The sequence below is a fragment of the Bos mutus genome, chromosome 13 (assembly GCF_027580195.1).
Source record: "Bos mutus isolate GX-2022 chromosome 13, NWIPB_WYAK_1.1, whole genome shotgun sequence".
In the NCBI taxonomy this organism is placed as follows: Eukaryota; Metazoa; Chordata; class Mammalia; order Artiodactyla; family Bovidae; genus Bos; species Bos mutus.
In genome coordinates this window covers 36654662-36672117 of record NC_091629.1, presented here as the reverse complement: position 1 = coordinate 36672117, position 17456 = coordinate 36654662, and the positions used below count along the sequence as shown (strand labels likewise).

General features: G+C 42.1%; 1 protein-coding gene across 6 annotated transcripts in view; it reads left to right on the top strand.

Annotated features, from left to right (window-relative positions):
• PTPRA (protein tyrosine phosphatase receptor type A) overlaps nucleotides 1–17456 on the top strand; it is a 176351-nt gene that overhangs the window by 122913 nt on the left and 35982 nt on the right. For 5 of the 6 annotated variants that reach the window (XM_070381318.1, XM_070381316.1, XM_070381317.1 and 2 more), the window contains 3 exons: nucleotides 8666–8750; nucleotides 9891–9964; nucleotides 10157–10293. In XM_070381318.1, the coding sequence (XP_070237419.1) occupies nucleotides 8666–8750; nucleotides 9891–9964; nucleotides 10157–10293 (296 nt within the window). Of the gene's footprint in view, nucleotides 1–8660; nucleotides 8751–9890; nucleotides 9965–10156; nucleotides 10294–17456 lie in introns of those variants that run through there. The other variant, XM_070381320.1, reaches the window with a different exon arrangement.

Here is a 17456-nt window from a genome sequence, read left to right as displayed (position 1 = left end):
CTTTTGTGACCCCATGGACTGTAGCCCACCAGGCCTCTCTGTCCAAGGGATTCTGCAGGCAAGAATACTGGGGTGGGTTGCCATTTATGAGCCCTTAGAATAATATGCCCTTTGTTTTCTTGGAAAGGGAGTATAAGCAAATAGACAACTTTTGTTCCAGAACACCATTTTAGTACTTTTAAAATGCTGCCCTTTAAATGCTGAACTTCTGCTAGAATGGATGGTTGGGGAGTGGGGTGTTGGGGTGGGAGTAGCAGGGAATGGGCTACCGTTTCTGCCTTGGCTGCATCATATAAGGCCATATCTCCAGAGAGCCCAGACCAGGACAAGGCACAATGAGATGATGAGTCTGTCTGGTTTGGAGGAGCCCTACCTAGTATAGTGACTGGATTATGAGCCTGTCTCCAAGTCTGAGATTTGATACAGGGAGCTGTAAATTCTCTACTCTTCTATTAATAGATCTGAGTCTCCTTCCTTCACACAGGGCTGGGACATCTTTACTATCTGTATTATCTCTAACTGTATTTAAAAAAACATGGGTATAATTTAGATGTCAAGAGGTAAAATCTGACTTTAATGATAGAGGACTGTTCTGGCCTGAAAGCTTGGGAGAGTTAAAATGTTTTTCCAGCAAACGCATAGAAAAAGAGATCAGATTTTGGTTACCAGAGGTGGGGAGTAGGGGGAGGGGGAATTGGATAAAGGCAGTAAGTCCTAGGGATGTACGTAATTAGCACTTGTTATTGTCGTTCAGTACTAAGTCGTGTCCAACTGTTTGCAAACCCATGGGCTGCAGCCTGCCAGGCTTCACTATCTCCCGGAATTTGCTCAGACTTGTGTCCATTGAGTCAGTGATGCCGTTCAACCATCTCATCCTCTGTTGCCCCCTTCTCCTTTTGCCTTCAGTCTTTCCCAGCATCAGGGTCTTTTCCGATGAGTCAGCTCTTCACATCATGTGGCCAAAGTATTAGAGCTTTAGCAGCAGTCCTTCCAATGAATATTCTTGGTTGATTTCTTTTAGAATTGACTGGTTCCATCTCCTTGCTGTCCAAGGGATTCTCAGGAGTCTTCTCCAGCACCACAATTCAAAAGCATCAATTCTTTGACACTTAACCTTCTTTATGGTCCAACTCTCACATCTGTATATGACTACTAGAAAAATCATAGCTTTGACTATACAGACCTTTGTTGGCAAAGTGATGTCTCTGCTTTTGAATATGCTGTCTAGGTTTGTGGTAGCTTTTCTACCAAGGAGCAAGTGTCTTGTTGACTTCATGGCTGCAGTCACTGTCCACAATGATTTTGGAGTCCAAGAAAATAGAATCTGCCACTGTTACCATGTTTTTCCCCATCTATTTGCCATGAAATAATGGGACTGGATGTCATGATCTTAGTTTTTTGCATGTTGAGTTTTAAGCCAGCTTTTTCACTCTCCTCTTTCACCTTCATCAAGAGGCTCTTGAGTTGCGCTTCAGTTTATACCATTAGGGTGGTGTTATCTGCATATCTGAGGTTGTTAATATTTTTCCTGGTAGTCTTGGTTCCAGCTTATGACTCATCCAGCCCAGCATTTCGCATGATATACTCTGCATATATAAATAAGCGTGATTACAATATATGTCCTTGACGTATTCCTTTCCCAATTTGAAACCAATCCGTTGCACCATATCCAGTTCTAACTATTGCTTATAAGTAGCACTACTGTATGTTAAATACAAAAGTTAAGGGAGTAAATTCTAAGTGTTCTCATGCAAGAAAAAATGTTTTCTATATATTTAATTTTGTGTCCATATAAATCATGGATGTTCCCTAAACTTATTGTGATGATTGTTTCATGATGTAAGTCAGATCATCATCCTGTATACTGAAACTTTTCTGTTTCTGTGAATTTCAGTGCTCTGGGTACCTCATATCAGTGAAATCATACCGTATTTGTCCTTTTGTGACTGACTTATTCACTTAGCTTAATGTCTTCAAGATTCATCCCTATATTGTAACATATGTTTCCTTACTTTTTAAGGCTAAAAATATTTCATTGTATACATATGCCATGTTTTGCTTATCCATTCATCTGTCAGAGGACATTTGGTTGCTTCTACACTTTAGCTATTGTGACTAATGCTTTTATGAACATGGATATTCTTTTGAGCATATACCCGGAAGTGGAATTGCTGGATCATATGGTAATTCTATTTTTTGTAGAACTGCCATACTGTTTTCCACAGCAGCTACACCATTTTTACTTTTCTACCAATGCTGGCCAACACTTATTATTTTCTAGGACCTTTTTTTAATAGCCATCCTGATAAGTGTGAGATTGCTCCTCATTTTATAGTGGCTATTTTAAATTAAATTGTGCAGGGTCCTCTTGCACAAATTGCAGTATATTTTGAAGATTTACCCTATTTCTTATATTACGTCTTCTGTCCTTGATGTTTGTGGCGGTCTTCTGTAGGACTCTGGTTGAGCTTTACTCTGGAGTGCTGAGGGGATTGGAATGTGCTCACAGTAGGGTAATGGCATTGTGAATATGTTAAGAATTCTTATCTTTTAGTGATACATACTGAAGTAACTACAGTTGAAATGATATGTCTCAGATTTGCCTTAATATATGCAACAGGTATAGACCAGTGGTTCTCAGTTCAGGGTGACTTTTCCCCTAGAAAACACTTGGCAACATCTGAAGGTGATTTTTGGGCTTCCCCTGGTGGCTCTGTTGTTAAAGAGTCCACCTGCAATACAGGAGGCCCGTGTTCAACCCCTGGGTCAGGAAGGTTCCCTGGAGAAGGAAATGGCAACCCATTCCAGTATTCTTGCCTGGAAAATCCCATGGACAGAGGAGCCTGGCAGGCTACAGTCCATGGGATCCCAAAGAGTAGGACACGACTTAGCAACTAAACCACAGAAGCTGATTTTGGTCATCACAAATAAGGGTTTTCTACTGGCATTTAGTAGCTAGAGACCAGAGATGTTGTTAAACATCCTGTGGTGCACACAACAGCCCCCTACAACAGAGAATTAGTTATCCCACAGTGTTAATTAGTGTGCAGTTGAGAACCCCAGACCTGGTAAAGATGGAAAAAGCTGGCATGTGATGATACTGTTGAAGTGAAATGATAAGTGCATAGGGATTTATTGTAGTGTTCTCTTTTTCCCTGTGGGAGTTTGAAAGTTTTCCATAATAAGGTATAAAATATATATGCAACTTCTATTTATTTATGTATATTTAATAAAGGAGCCATCAGCACACTTCCTCTCTGTATAGAGCATTGTTTTTCCAACTGAACCACAGCTTGTCTGTATACAAGCTGTGGTTGGTGAGCCTTTGGTTAAATACTCTGCTATCTCAGAGCCTACTTTTATCCCTAGTCCTGGTTGACTCTGAGTTTGAGGTGTTTCTCAGCCCAGGCTGGTAGAACTAGTACTACCTCTCTCCTGGAGTTTCTTTAGCTCTCATCTCTTTAGCAGTCTAAGTCCATCTGCTTTGTCTTCCACAAATCCCTCAAAGTTTCTGGTCTACTGATGCCACTCTGTTTCTTCTATCATTTCAGTGTCCTTTTGGCAAGAGGAAAAAATACAATTATGGATTCAGCCCACTATCTTGAGCCAGATGTCTTCTAATTACCTTCTTCTTTTTTTTTTTTTTTTTAATTTTTATTTTATTTTTAAACTTTACATAATTGTATTAGTTTTGCCAAATATCAAAATTAATCTGCCACAGGTATGCATGTGTTCCCCATCCTGAACCCTCCTCCCTCCTCCCTCCCCATACCATCCCTCTGGGTCATCCCAGTGCTCTAGCCCCAAGCATCCAGTATCGTGCATCGAACCTGGATTGGCAACTCGTTTCTTACATGATATTTTACATGTTTCAATGCCATTCTCCCAAATCTTTCCACCCTCTCCCTCTCCCACAGAGTCCATAAGTCTGTTCTATACATCAGTGTCTCTTTTGCTGTCTCGTACACCGGGTTATTGTTACCATCTTTCTAAATTCCATATATATGCGTTAGTATACTGTATTGGTGTTTTTCCTTCTGGCTTACTTCACTCTGTATAATAGGCTCCAGTTTCATCCACCTCATTAGAACTGATTCAAATGTATTCTTTTTAATGGCTGAGTAATACTCCATTGTGTATATGTACCATAACTTTCTTATCCATTCATCTGCTGATGGACATCTAGGTTGCTTCCATGTCCTGGCTATTATAAACAGTTCTGCGATGAACATTGGGGTACATGTGTCTCTTTCCCTTCTGGTTTCCTCAGTGTGTATGCCCAGCAGTGGGATTTAATTACCTTCTTTTAATACCTGATATACAGCCCTCTGGAGAAGGCAGTGGCACCCCACTCCAGTACTCTTGCCTGGAAAATCCCATGGACGGAGGAGCCTGGTAGGCTGCAGTCCATGGGGTCGCGAAGAGTTGGACACGACTGAGCAACTTCACTTTCACTTTCACTTTCATGCATTGGAGAAGGAAATGGCAACCCACTCCACTGTTCTTGCCTGGAGAATCCCAGGGACGTTGGAGCCTGGTGGGCTGCCGTCTCTGGGGTCGCACAGAGTCGGACATGACTGAAGCGACTTAGCAGCAGCAGCAGCATACAGCCCTCTGTGATTAGCATTGAACTGAGACATAATATGGTGATAAATCATTAATTCTTCTATTCATTCACTCGGTGTAGTCCATCTAGTATTTGTTCAGCACCTAGTATGTGTGAAATTCTGTGCTAGGTGTTAAGTATATAGTGAGAAGCAAAGCAAGTATATAATCCTTGCCTTTGTGGAATTTAGGGTATAAAGGAGGGATACTCATAATCAGCTTTACTCAAATAAATACAGAATGTGAGGGGTATTTTCAAAGGAAATAACAGTGGTCTGTGCAAATAATAAAAAAAAAATAGCTAATATTGACTGTGTACGTAATTGTGTGCGAATTACTGTGCCGAGAACTTTACGTGGATAATCTCATTTAATCTTTAGAATAACTGATTTTAGAGATAGGGAAACTAAGACCTACCTAATTTAATGTTAAGTCAGGAAAGACCTCTCTGGAAAAAGTAATACTTGAAATGAGAACTGAATGACTAGGAGTTCAGTGCAGTCACTGAGTCGTGTCCGACTCTTTACGACTTCATGGACTGCAGTATGCCAGGCCTCCCTGTCCATCACCAACTCCTGGAGTTTACTCAGACTCATGCCCATTGAGTTGGTGATGCCATCGTCTCATCCTTTGTCGTCCCCTTCTCCCACCTTCAATCTTGCCCAGCATCAGGGTCTTTTCAAATGACTAGGAGTTAGCCAGGTAAAGAATGGAGGGAGGCTAAATACAGCAGAAGGAATAGGGTTCAAAGGCCCAAGGAAAGAACAAACCCAGCATGGAAGACTGCCAATGACTGAAGTTTAGTGAGCAAGGAAAGAATGGAGGAGACAGAAAAAGCAGGGGCTAAATGGGGGAGGTTGTTTCTGGCCAAGGTAAGGATATTAGATTTCAGTCTAAAGGCCTGGGAAACCTTGGAAGGTTTTACATAAGTGGAGACTATGATCTGATATGCTTTCTTCAAGATCACTGTCCCTGCTTTGTGGAAAATGGACTGGCAAGGGATAGTGGCTTACTGTGATTAAGATGAGAAAAGACAGAGATTTAGACTAGAGTGATAGCAACAAAAGGGAAAAAAGGCAGACAAATTTGAGGTGTTGGTTTTAGTACCAAGACATTACTTGCAGGGACTTCCCAGGTGATCCAGTGGTTTAGAATCTGTCTTGCAATGCAAGGGATGGAGGTTCAATCCCTGGTCAGGGGACGAAGATCCCGCATGCCACAGAGCATCTAAGCCCCACAACTAAGATGCAACGCAGCACAATAAATAAATAAGATGAGAGGCTATTTTTAAAAAATAAATAAAATACTACTTGCAGCTGAGTTGCATATAGAAGATAAGCCTAAGGAAGAAATTAAGGGAATTCTTAAAATTCTTAGGTGAGCAGTAGAGTAGATGGATGGCAGTGCTAACTATTGAGTTACTGGTGAAGGAAACTTTTTAACACAGGAAGGTGGCATTGCCTGTGAAATTTAAAGTAGAGGTAAGATAGTTTCAGAAAAGTTTGAAGAAAAGTCTGACCAAGCAGTGCAAATGTGGAAATTGCTAGCATAATAACTTAAGCTTCCAGCCTGGTCTGATCAACTGGATGAGTATTGAGAAGAGTGCCAAGGACAAAGCCCTGAGTAAATCAGACAGTTAAAGTTCTGTGTGAGAAAAGGAACTGATGAGGGAAAATATAAAGCAGCCAAGGGACTGGAAGAAGAGTGCTTTCTCGTGGAAACTGAAGAGAAGAAAGTTCTTCAAAGAGGAGGGAGTAGTCAGCCAGTTTGAATGCTCATTTTAATATGAGATTCACATACCAGGGTATGTGTTGCATGCCAGCTCCCATTAACAAAGAAGCATGATATAATATTTCCCATCTCTATAAAAACAGACAAACTTTCCATCTTGCCTCTGCCTCCAGCTGCTGCTTTTCTCTGCATCTCTTGATGATGAAAGTCCTCACCTCAGATAAGGAATCGGTGTTTCACTGTCTTTTCTTTCCATCTTTATTTCATTCCATTTAGGCTTTCTCAATAACTTAACCGAAACCGCTCTTTTGAGAAGGTTACCAATAACTGCCCTCTTGTCGAATCAAGTTTCACTTCTCTGTTTTCTTCCTACTTAATCTGTCTATAGTATTTGATTGAGTTGATTACTCCCGCCGTCTTGAAAAACTCTTCTTGGCTTTCATGACACCACATTCTCCTGGGTTATCTCCTACCTTAAGACTGCTACTTACAAGTTAGTTTGCCTACCTGATCTTTTTAAGAATGTAAGTCTACTTATATATCTTCTCTGTTCAAACTCACCAGTCACATTGTGTTTCTCATCACATTCAGAATTAAATCCACACTCATTACTGTGGCGTACAGAGTCTTCTCATTCCTGCCAACCTCTCCAGCCACATCCTGTACCAAAACTGGTCTTTGTGCTCTTTCTTGAACCCACAAAACTATTAAGGACTCTTATGCTCACTAGTCCCTGGGCCTAGAAAACTCTTTGCACAGACCTTTTTGTGATACACTTCTTCACATTATTCATACCTCTGCTCAGTGTAACTGAGAATTCCATGGATTGAGCAGCCTGGTAAGGCTCCAGTCCACAGGGTCGCAAAGAGTCGGACACGATTAAGCGACTTCACTTCAGTGGTAACTACTTCAGACCTTCCCAAACTACTCTTAACATAGCCAGCCACTGCCCTCTCCCAAACCCCATCATTCTGTATCCCCTTACCCTTCTTTTCATCATGTATCTTATCTCTGAAATTGTTTATGATCAGTTTTCTCCTTCTTCCCCCAGAATGTCAGCTCACTGTCAGTTGTCTGTTTAATCACTTCTCTATTCACAGTCAATGGAACAGTGTCTGGCATACAGTGTGGGTCCATAAATATTTTTTGGATGAATGCTAGTAAGAGGTTGAATCAGATGAGGGTGGGAATGTTTCCGTTGGATTTGGCAATTTGCCATTTATTGGTGTCCTTCATGAGGAATGCATTTAAAGGGTGCATTCAGGGTAGGTGTCAGAGCAAAATAGAGTATGGAGTACCCAGAGGTAAGAGGTTAGAGAAGACAACTGTTTTATAAGATAACTGTGAAGAGAGACATGGGACTGGCTATTGGTGGTAGGAAGAAGGTCAGTGAGGTCAAGAAGACAGATACTTGAGGTGACAGTAACAGATGTAATACAGACCACATGTGACAGGATTGACTTTTACATGGAGGGATCTGCTGCAGAGGGCAGAAAGTGATGCTGCTAGAAAGGGTGGAAAACGGTGAAGATAGTTACAAATTCATACTGGTTGTGTAGTTCGTGGCAGGGGCATGAAAGTGCAGGAGGAGGGTGAGGCTCATTATGGGGTGGAAAGGAAGCCAGGCCCTGTGGAATGGAGGGCAGAGTTACTGTGTCTCCTCCAGGCCAGATGTTGCTGTAGTTGGGGTCCTGGTGGAAAGAGGTAGAAAAGGATGACTGTGGAAAGAGGTAGATCAGAGTAACCAGCTGTTTTAGACACACAGCGCTTAAAGATCCAATAATGTCTCCTTGCTTTAATCAGGAACAGTATTCTCTGTTCCAGGAAACTGTTTGCATTTATGATAGGAAAATTGTCCTTTTTCCTTTCTCTCCCATCTTCATGGAGCCCACTGAGCCTGGGAGAAAGTACACTGTTGGGCCTGCACCCCAGCTTGCCATCAGGACTGGATGTGTTCATGCTTTCAAATATTTGAGTATTTCTTACATGCTGAGCACTGGTTTTGTCTTAGGCTCTATAGCAGTGAAAGAAGCAGTCTCTGCCTTCAAAGAACTTTCATTTTAATGTAGGAAAACAGAGAATAAACATATGTATGATAAGTCAGGTCGGGTGGGCATGTCACCCTGGGCCTTTACCTTGCTGTACCCTCCTCTTCGCCCAGTAGCCCTGGGCTGGCACTCTTCTCTTTTCTCCCTTTCCTCCTCCATCTGTCAATACATAAGCATTTGGAAGAGTTGTTCTTCCTCATCTGAGTGTTTCCCTGAGCAGCGGACTGAAGCCTTCCATTACCTACAGTGGTTAACAACATGTTTTGTTCTCTTGATTTCAGATGAGACGCCAATTATTGCAGTGATGGTGGCCCTGTCCTCTCTGCTAGTGATCGTGTTTATTATCATAGTTTTGTACATGTTAAGGTGAGCATGCTGATGCTTCTGCATTCTTGTGGACTCTGTTTCAGTACCCCAGGTTCTCGATAAGCCCACAAGTCCAAAAGACAGTAGGATAAGGACAATGAGTAGGATAGAGGGAATGACTCATGGTAGCTTTCCTAAGATTAAAATTCTGCTTAAAAATGTTGTTGAAATTTTGTATAGTCTTAACACCCAGCCCCTTCTTTTTGCTTCCATCTGTCCCAAGTCCAGTCCCTCAACTCCAGTTCATCCTAAAGCCCAGGACCGTGGTTTAGAGGTTGAGGGAAGATGCCACAGTCTGTTGTTACCGATCGGCATTTTAAGGTCTTCAGACCTAGCCCTATTGAAACAACCCCTGAAAGCGCCCCAGTGGAGATTATGTGTTCAGTTAAGGTCTACTTTATTTCTGGTTGTGGCTTTGACCCCATACCCCTCCAGCTACGCCCCTGACTGGGTGTGCTGAACTGAACCATGTAAGCAACAGGGTTCCTCTTCCTGACTTTCTTCCAGGGTCTTCTAGATACTGCTCCTCAAACAGGGAGCAAAAGCCAGGAAGGGAAACCCAAGGGAGGGAAGTGGGAGGTACATTTGTTCTTTTCCTACTGGAGTCACTGCCCTGACTGAGTTTAACTCTGCTCTTATTTTTGGCTTAAGCTACCCTGGGCTCCCTCTGTTCTTCTGTATGGATAAAGATAGGGGAACACCCTACGAGGGGAACACCTCGTACACCCCTATAGTTTGTCTTGTGTCTCCTATCTTTCTGCAGAAGACTTTTGGCCAGACCTGTGCCAACAAGTCTGAAGCTCTAAGTTTCTCTCTTATTACACCCAGAAAGTACCAGGATTTTTGTTTGATACTCTTTGATCTCCCTCCACTTTATTATACCCACATATCCTACCCAGTGTCTCCACCTGATGTGGCTGTGATTTGCAGCAAATCCTGGAACTGTGCAAAGGAGCCATTCCAATGAGAAAATACTGTGGGGTTGAATTCTCTTGCTTAAGCAAGAGCACACTGAGGTGCTCAGTCTCCACTGGAGCTGCTTCAGTGTTTAAAGGCTGAATTGATAAGTGGAACTACAAACCAGTGATTGGTCTCTCTGACTCCATGCTTAGTGTTTCACTGTGAACATTTTCTCATTAGGTTTAAGAAATACAAGCAAGCTGGGAGCCATTCCAATTCTTTCCGCTTATCCAATGGCCGCACTGAGGATGTGGGTAAGACACCCCTGAATGACATGGGGGACTTTCATGGAGAAGAAAAATGGAGAAAATAGGAGTTTCCCCGTCCTAAAAGAAAAAAAGAATTGAGAGCAGGACTGGCCCATGAGCTAGAGCCCATAATTTGGTCTCCAGAGAAGGGCTGTGTCCCAAAGGCACCTGACCAACCTTCCCCCTTATGCACCGCAGAACCCCAGAGCGTACCACTTCTGGCCAGGTCCCCGAGCACCAACAGGAAGTATCCGCCCCTGCCTGTGGACAAGCTGGAAGAGGAGATTAACCGGAGAATGGCTGATGACAATAAGCTCTTCAGAGAGGAATTCAACGTGAGTTCTTTACTGAGGCTGGTGTATCAGCAGGGAGAAAGGCAGACCTAAGTCAAGCCTTTTGAGTGATGGGGTAGAAAACAGGTTTCTAATAGGTTAAGAGGTGAGGAGTTTTTACCAGGTTCATCTGACTTCTTTTCTATGTGATCATGGACAGGAAATGAAAAAAAAAATTGCCTTGCCTCCCTCATCTACCCATTTATCCATTCATTCATCATTGCGTCTGTTACTTTTATTTACTTATCCAGACATCTAATATATGTGAGGTGCAAGGGGAGCAAAAGCAGATAGTCCCTGCATTCAGGGAACTTGGTGTATAAGTTCAAACAGCAGTATAGAACATGAAGAACTGGAGAACATGAAGAACTGGTGCTGAGGCATGGGAACCTATATTAAGAGGCGTGGCCTTTAGAGTCTAGAGCCAAGGGGTCCCAGGGTATCTTGAGTAGACAACAGGAGGAAGTCATTGTGGAAAATGAGGACCATGGCAGATTGCAGAGCACAGGCCTCATTTTGGGTAGTGTTTACATTTGTATGTTTTATAAATCCCTCAAGAAAGCAGACCATGTTTGTGAATCTACGAGTTGCTGATCCCAGTCCACTAATTCAGAATTTACTTTAAAAAAAAAAAACAAAACAATGTTTTAATTGAGACCCAATCATAGGCAAGGGCGTTGGGGAAAGGCAGATGGGGAACATTCCAGGTACTGGGAATATCAGAATCAATCTGTCAGTAGTGACAGTGGGTGAGGGAAGGCACATTCAAAGAATAGTAAAAGCTGTGAATGGCTGAAAGGCAGAGACTTGAGGGAGATGAAAATGTATAAGACTGAGCCAGACTGTAGATCCTGTAGACTGTCGTGAGAGAGGTGGAAAGCCACAGACCAGCCAGGTTTGTATTTTGAAAAAAATGACTCTGGTGGTTAGGGAATAGCCAGGATAGAAAAGAAAATGGTGAGACCAGGATAGAAACAGGAAATACAGTTAGGGGCTGCAGCAGTTAGACCAGAGGTGCTGATCCAACTGATGTAAAGTGGTAATGATTAGGGAGAGGGGAGTGGATTTGAAGATACAAGAACAGTTCCAGAATTGGCTAATTCATCAACCTGGGCATTGCTGAACTCTCAGTCTCCTTCAAACCTTTCCACTCAGCCATGTGTCAGCCCTGTTTCTTAGGCTGGGTGCCCTCATGTTGCCAAACTGGCTGCCCAGGGAAGTCCCTGGTGGTCCAATGATTAGGACACTGCATATTCTGTGCTGAGGGCCTGGGTTCAGTCCTTGGTTGGGGAACTAAGACCCCATAAACCATGCATCACGGCCCCCTAAAAAAGTAATGGCTGCCCTAGTTGTAGGCACAAATGGAGGTAAACAAGTCCAGGGGGAAAGGGGTGACTGTTTCTTCCTGTGTGTTTCCTTTTACTAGTGAGGAAAACTTTCCCAAAAGCTTCTGGGGACTTACCTGGTCACATATTCTGTCACAAACTAGTCATAGGCAAGGAAGAAATAGACTTACTGCACCTGGTGGAGACCAGTCCAGGTTATTCCTGTGTCATGTAGAAGATGGGTGGATAACCCATAGAATGGAAGCTCTTGTAGCAAGGAGGAAAGGAGGAATGATTATTGGGATATTTGCTCCACCACTGAAGGACTTGGAGTAGAGAGTGGTGTGGTCAGACTTACAGTCTGAGAAAATCACTAGCTACAATTTGGAGAATAGATGGCAGGGAAGCAAGAGGTAAAGCAGAAGACCATTTACCAGGGAAGAGTTAAGTAATAACATGGACCCCTTTTTCTGGCTGTTAGAATAACACCACCATTTAATACTCATTATTGATTAAGAACATTTCACCTTATCCCACAAGATAGCACTCTAGCCTCAACTAAGCTAGGTTTCCAGTAGGCATTCTGTTGTTTTGTAATTATGGTGTAAGCTACTTCTGAGTAATGAGTACGTGGCCCTGTAGCCATATTTTTTCTGTGAAATGAATTCTTTGTTTGGAGATAATTCCCTGAGATCCATAACAAATATCTGGGTAGAGGTGGTGTTCCTAAGAGGCATGGTAGGCAAATTCAGATAGGTATTGTGCCAGCCAATTGCTGTGCTACCATGGCCACATATGTGCAGTTGGGGTGGTGAGGGAAAGAGCTGATCAGCGTCTCTTGGCTTCTTACAGTGCGTGCCATCTGGTGAGCATACACAAGGAGTGTAATACATATTTCCTGTCTTTCTTGTCCCAGTTATCTACTACCCAGGGGTCAGCTTAGATCCTGAGATCCAGTGAAGTGGATAGTGTGATACCTTGCTTGAAGTTCTGTTCACCAGCTGAATTTCTCTTTTATTCGGAGTGATACCTAAGTAGATTATCCCATAGCCGTCTACCTCCAGAATGGGCTAGCATGACTCACAGAGCCATTAGTACACTAGGCTGGACTTTTTTTCTCCCTTAGTCAACTGTTAGTATCATCAGGAAGTCAGTGGAATCTATTGAAGGAGCGGGTGTGTGGCGTGTGTTCTGTACACATCCATTTCAGCTGAATTCTGGACATGTCCCAATTTATAGCCTATAGACTTACATAATACTAAATTTGGACTTCTCAGGTGGCTCAGTGGTAAAGAATCTGCCTGCCAATGCAGGAGACGTGGGTTCGATCTCTGAATCAGGAAGATCCCGTGGAGAAGGAAATGGCAACCCACTCCAGTGTTCTTTTTTTATTTTGCTTTATTTGGCTGTGTCAGGTCTTGGTTGCAGCATGCGGAATGTTTGATCTTCATTGTAGCATGCAGGATCTTTTTAGCTGTGGCATGGGAACTCTTAGCTGTGGCATGTGGGATCTCGTCCCCTGACCAGGATCATACCCAGGCCCCCTGCATTGGGAGTGTGGAATCTTAGCCACTGAACTTCCAGGAAAGTACCCCCACTCCAGTATTGTTGCCTGGAAAATCCCATGGACAGAGGAGCTTGGTGGGCTACAGTCCATGGGGTTGCAAAAGAGTCAGACACGACTGAGCAACACTAAGTTTATAATGAGCAGTTAAGGTCATGGATATCTAGTGTCCCATGGCCAGGCTTACATCATTACCAGAGCCCAATGTTGAACTAGAAACATGATGTTGCTGACAGGATCATGATCTTTTCCCCAGATTCTAAGGTTATTTCATTGCAGTTCTCCTGCTCAGCTTTAACCAGAGACACTTAGGGCCCCCAAAACCTACCAGAATTCATTTCTCTGGCCTGGATCAGCTAAAGAGCCTTCTCTTTAGATCACTCAACAAATGAGTCAGACCAGGACACCAGCATGAGATAGGTGTTGTCTCCAAAGTCTGTAATGGCACAGCAAGCATCACTCCTCCTCCTTCAAGTGGGCAGAGGTTGGGGGCACAGGGGCAAGGAGTAGCAACTTGTTCTTTACGGTAGACGGTGACGTGCTGTGGGCCTTTGACTTTCAGAAAACTTGGCCTAGGTGGCAAGCCACTATACTTTTATTTTTATGTCTATCATGTACATCTAAGATACATAATATCCTGTTCTCCAAGTCCTGTTAGCTTCTTGTATCAGCATAGTTATCAGGGTGATGTCCTGTGAAACAAAGACAAAACCCCAGTGAACCAGATCACAGCAGAGAGAGGTCAAGATGATTTATCACTGAAGCTGCTCCTGCCATGAGGAAGGGAAACTGCATGTGTAGTCTTTGTGCATCGTAAAGGAAAAAATAAGTACACTTGCCTTATTAATAGTGAAATTCCAGGTACTCAGGGTTATATTAATCTTTAGGAATGTGAGCACATGTGGAAAAGCATCTGCAAATCTGCAGCTCCACATGATTTGTGTATGCTGTATACTGACATTCCTAAAAACTGTCATCTCATCTGTTTGGTAACTTATATGGGGAGTAATAGGAAGCATCAGAATAGTTAATACTAGTAGTTACTGAGCACTTGCTTCATGCTATCAGTAAACTCACACATGTAAATGGGTTTTCTCATTGTTACCCACAACTTTTAAGTCTCCTGTCACAGTTAGGATTTCTGTGACTTGCCTGGGACCTAGCCTTTTGATAAAGGGAGATTATTACTCCAGCAGCTTGCATTTGTTCTGGAGGTCATGGTGTGGCCTCTGAAGCTTTTTTTCATTTCACTAAGATCAAGAATCCCATTTTGATGTCAGTTCCTTCTTCTAAAAGATTCAGGTGCTTTCCTCACCAGTGTGCACCCTCTATTAAGGCATGCATTATAGAGCCTGTCAAGGACATGATGAAGATGTCAGTAAGAAGGTTGAACCTGTTGGATCCCCTATAACACTGATCTCCTCTACTTTGTCCCAAGGGCTTTCTGGCTTTTCATTGAACCCAGCTTTCAGTCCAGGTTCCCACTGGCCACTCCACCACTAGAATTGTGGCCAGTTTCCTAAGCAGGTACACTAACGCAGAAGTTCAGTTAACCATGCCATAACTAGAAATATGGCCCTATTCAACAATTAGAATTAGATCCGTCCTTGATCTAACATTCTCAAAATCTATTTCAACAGTTATTCCTATGGTTTTTGATGATCCAACTCAGTGAATTCCTGTAGTTTCTTCTGGGTGTTAGTTCTTTGCTTTTCTACCTTCTTTTATATTTTCTCCAGATTGTGTTATGCTTGCATCCTGATTATCCATGAGCAATGAGAGCTGGGTTATGGGGCAGTTTTCATCATCAAAGCAGGATGCAGTGAAGAGCACAATAGAGATTTTTAGAAGTTAGTTTTCTCCAACTGTTGTTTCATTTTTGCATCATTTCAGTTATCTCACTTGATAATTCAAGAGATAATTTTCTCACTAGATAATTAAAAGCTTGTCTTTCACATGACCAACCAAGAAAAGATGTGAATTCCATTGGCGTTAACACTTAGTAATCAGCAAAATTCTGAAACCTTAACTTTTGGTTCAGCAAAATACATAGCACAATCATAGAAGGGCCCTGAATTTTATGGTGTCTTTGGAGATGAATATTTGATGTTGGAGCTGGTCTTTTTCTTGTTTTGTTGTCTAAAATTGTTAGAAATAATTCTGTTACTTGGTTTCAGTGTCTCTTCTCTCCTTTTAGTTGGGACTCCCCTCTCCCTAAATTCCTTTACCATCAGCTAGAACACATCCCAGGTGATGGCAAGCAAGTCAGTAACTGAAGTAACTGTTGTAGAGTCATGAGGTATAAGTGGCTTGCTCTTTCCCGTAATGAAAATTGACTAACAGTTCTTTCCCTTCATCTGAACTCAGTGATTAGGTTCACATCACCTGCATTTCCCCCATCAGTCTCTCACCTACAACCCCACCCTCTGTTACTAACTGCTAAGTGAGCTTAAAAGCAAGAGAAGTCATCTCAATTAAGCAAAAAATTAAAACCATCAATTGGGAAGATACTGGGGAACCTGGCAGAATCAAAAGATGAGATAGACAACCAGCCCCTGGACTGAGCAGATCCTATCTTGGTGGTTCTGGGCCCTCTAGGGAAGCCTCTGCTGCTTCCTGAGTTTCAAAATCCTAGAAGAGGGAATTTAGATGGCACAGTGTAGGTACGGTGTGACTGTGCTTGCATTGGTCAGCCCTGACAGGAAAGAGGAGAAATAACCATAGGACAAACACACCAGTTTGTGTCCACTATCATAGAATAATATTCTTATAATCATAGAGTGAGAAAGGCCTTTGTAAACAAAACTCAAAATTCAGAAGCTAGAATGGAATAGATTGAAAGATAATAAGTGTATTAAAATGTTAAGTGTCTCTTAAAAATGACACCTTAAAAAAGTGGCCAACTGGAAGAAACTATTTGCCACAGGTAGACAAGAGAATTTTCCATAATGTATAGAGATTCTCCAAACCTATGAGAAAAAAGTAAACGTTTCAGGAGAAAAATTGGGAAGAAAAATTCAGGGAAGAAAAGCAAATGGTCTATAAACGTAGGAAAACAAACTCAGCTATATCTAGTAATCAGGAAATCCAAATTAAAACTAACCATTTTGGGGGGCCTGTTAGATTTGAAAATTTTCAAAGATTCATATCAAGTATGGACAGGTATGGGGGTAAAGACAATCTTACACACAGGTAGGAGGAGTTTTAAGTTGATAGAGCTTTGGGAGGATAATTTGGCAGTATCAACCAAATTTCAAATGCTTATACTATCTGACCTAATTTATGAGACTCTAACAAGAAAAACCACACATATATTTTTACAAGGATGTTCATTATAGCATTACTTATAATAGCAAAGAAAATAAAATGAAAAGTATTTGTTAGATAGCCAAGTGGCTAAATGATTTCTCTCATCTATTATGAAATTCTGTACTGTTGTTAAAATAAATGTCAACATAGAAAAATATGGGGGAAAAAATCACTATTTTGGTGACTTTACACGGTATGCTGCTGCTGCTGCTGCTGCTGCTGCTGCTGCTAAGTCGCTTCAGTCGTGTCCGACTCTGTGCGACCCCAGAGACGGCAGCCCACCAGGCTCCTCTGTTCCTGGGATTCTCCAGGCAAGAACACTGGAGTGGGTTGCCATTTCCTCCTCCAATGCATGAAAGTGAAAAGTGAAAATGAAGTCGCTCAGTCGTGCCCGACTCTTAGCGACCCCATGGACTGCAGCCTACCAGGCTCCTCCGTCCTTGGGATTTTCCAGGCAAGAGTACTGGAGTGGGTTGCTATTGCCTTCTCCATTACATGGTATAATCCCCTTTAAAAAATATATGTATGTCTGTGTGTGAGTGTATTAATGCTTTTATTTATTTTATTTTTTTAAGTCTGAAGGAACACTGAACTGTAATCAGTGGTTGCCTACAAGGATGGGTAGAAGATAAAGATGATAGGGAACTTCCACTTTCTACTGAACTATTTGACTTTCTTTTACAGCAAGCATAGTTTCAGATAATACTTTTAAAAGCAGGCTTTAAAATAAAAAAGTTTTTTTAATATAGTAAATAAAGCTATTCAAGCTTATTAGCTTTAGCATAATATCCATTATGCTTTAATGAATGTGTAGCATATAGAATAAAGAGTTGTGTACCCAGAGTGAGCTGTGCCAAGAGTCTTGTGATTAGGTCTCTGTGAAAAGGAATAACATTAAAAGGGAATTTGTTTTAGAGAAAAACTGGACCATGGAGGTGAACAGCTGAAGAAACAATAAGCATAGGAAA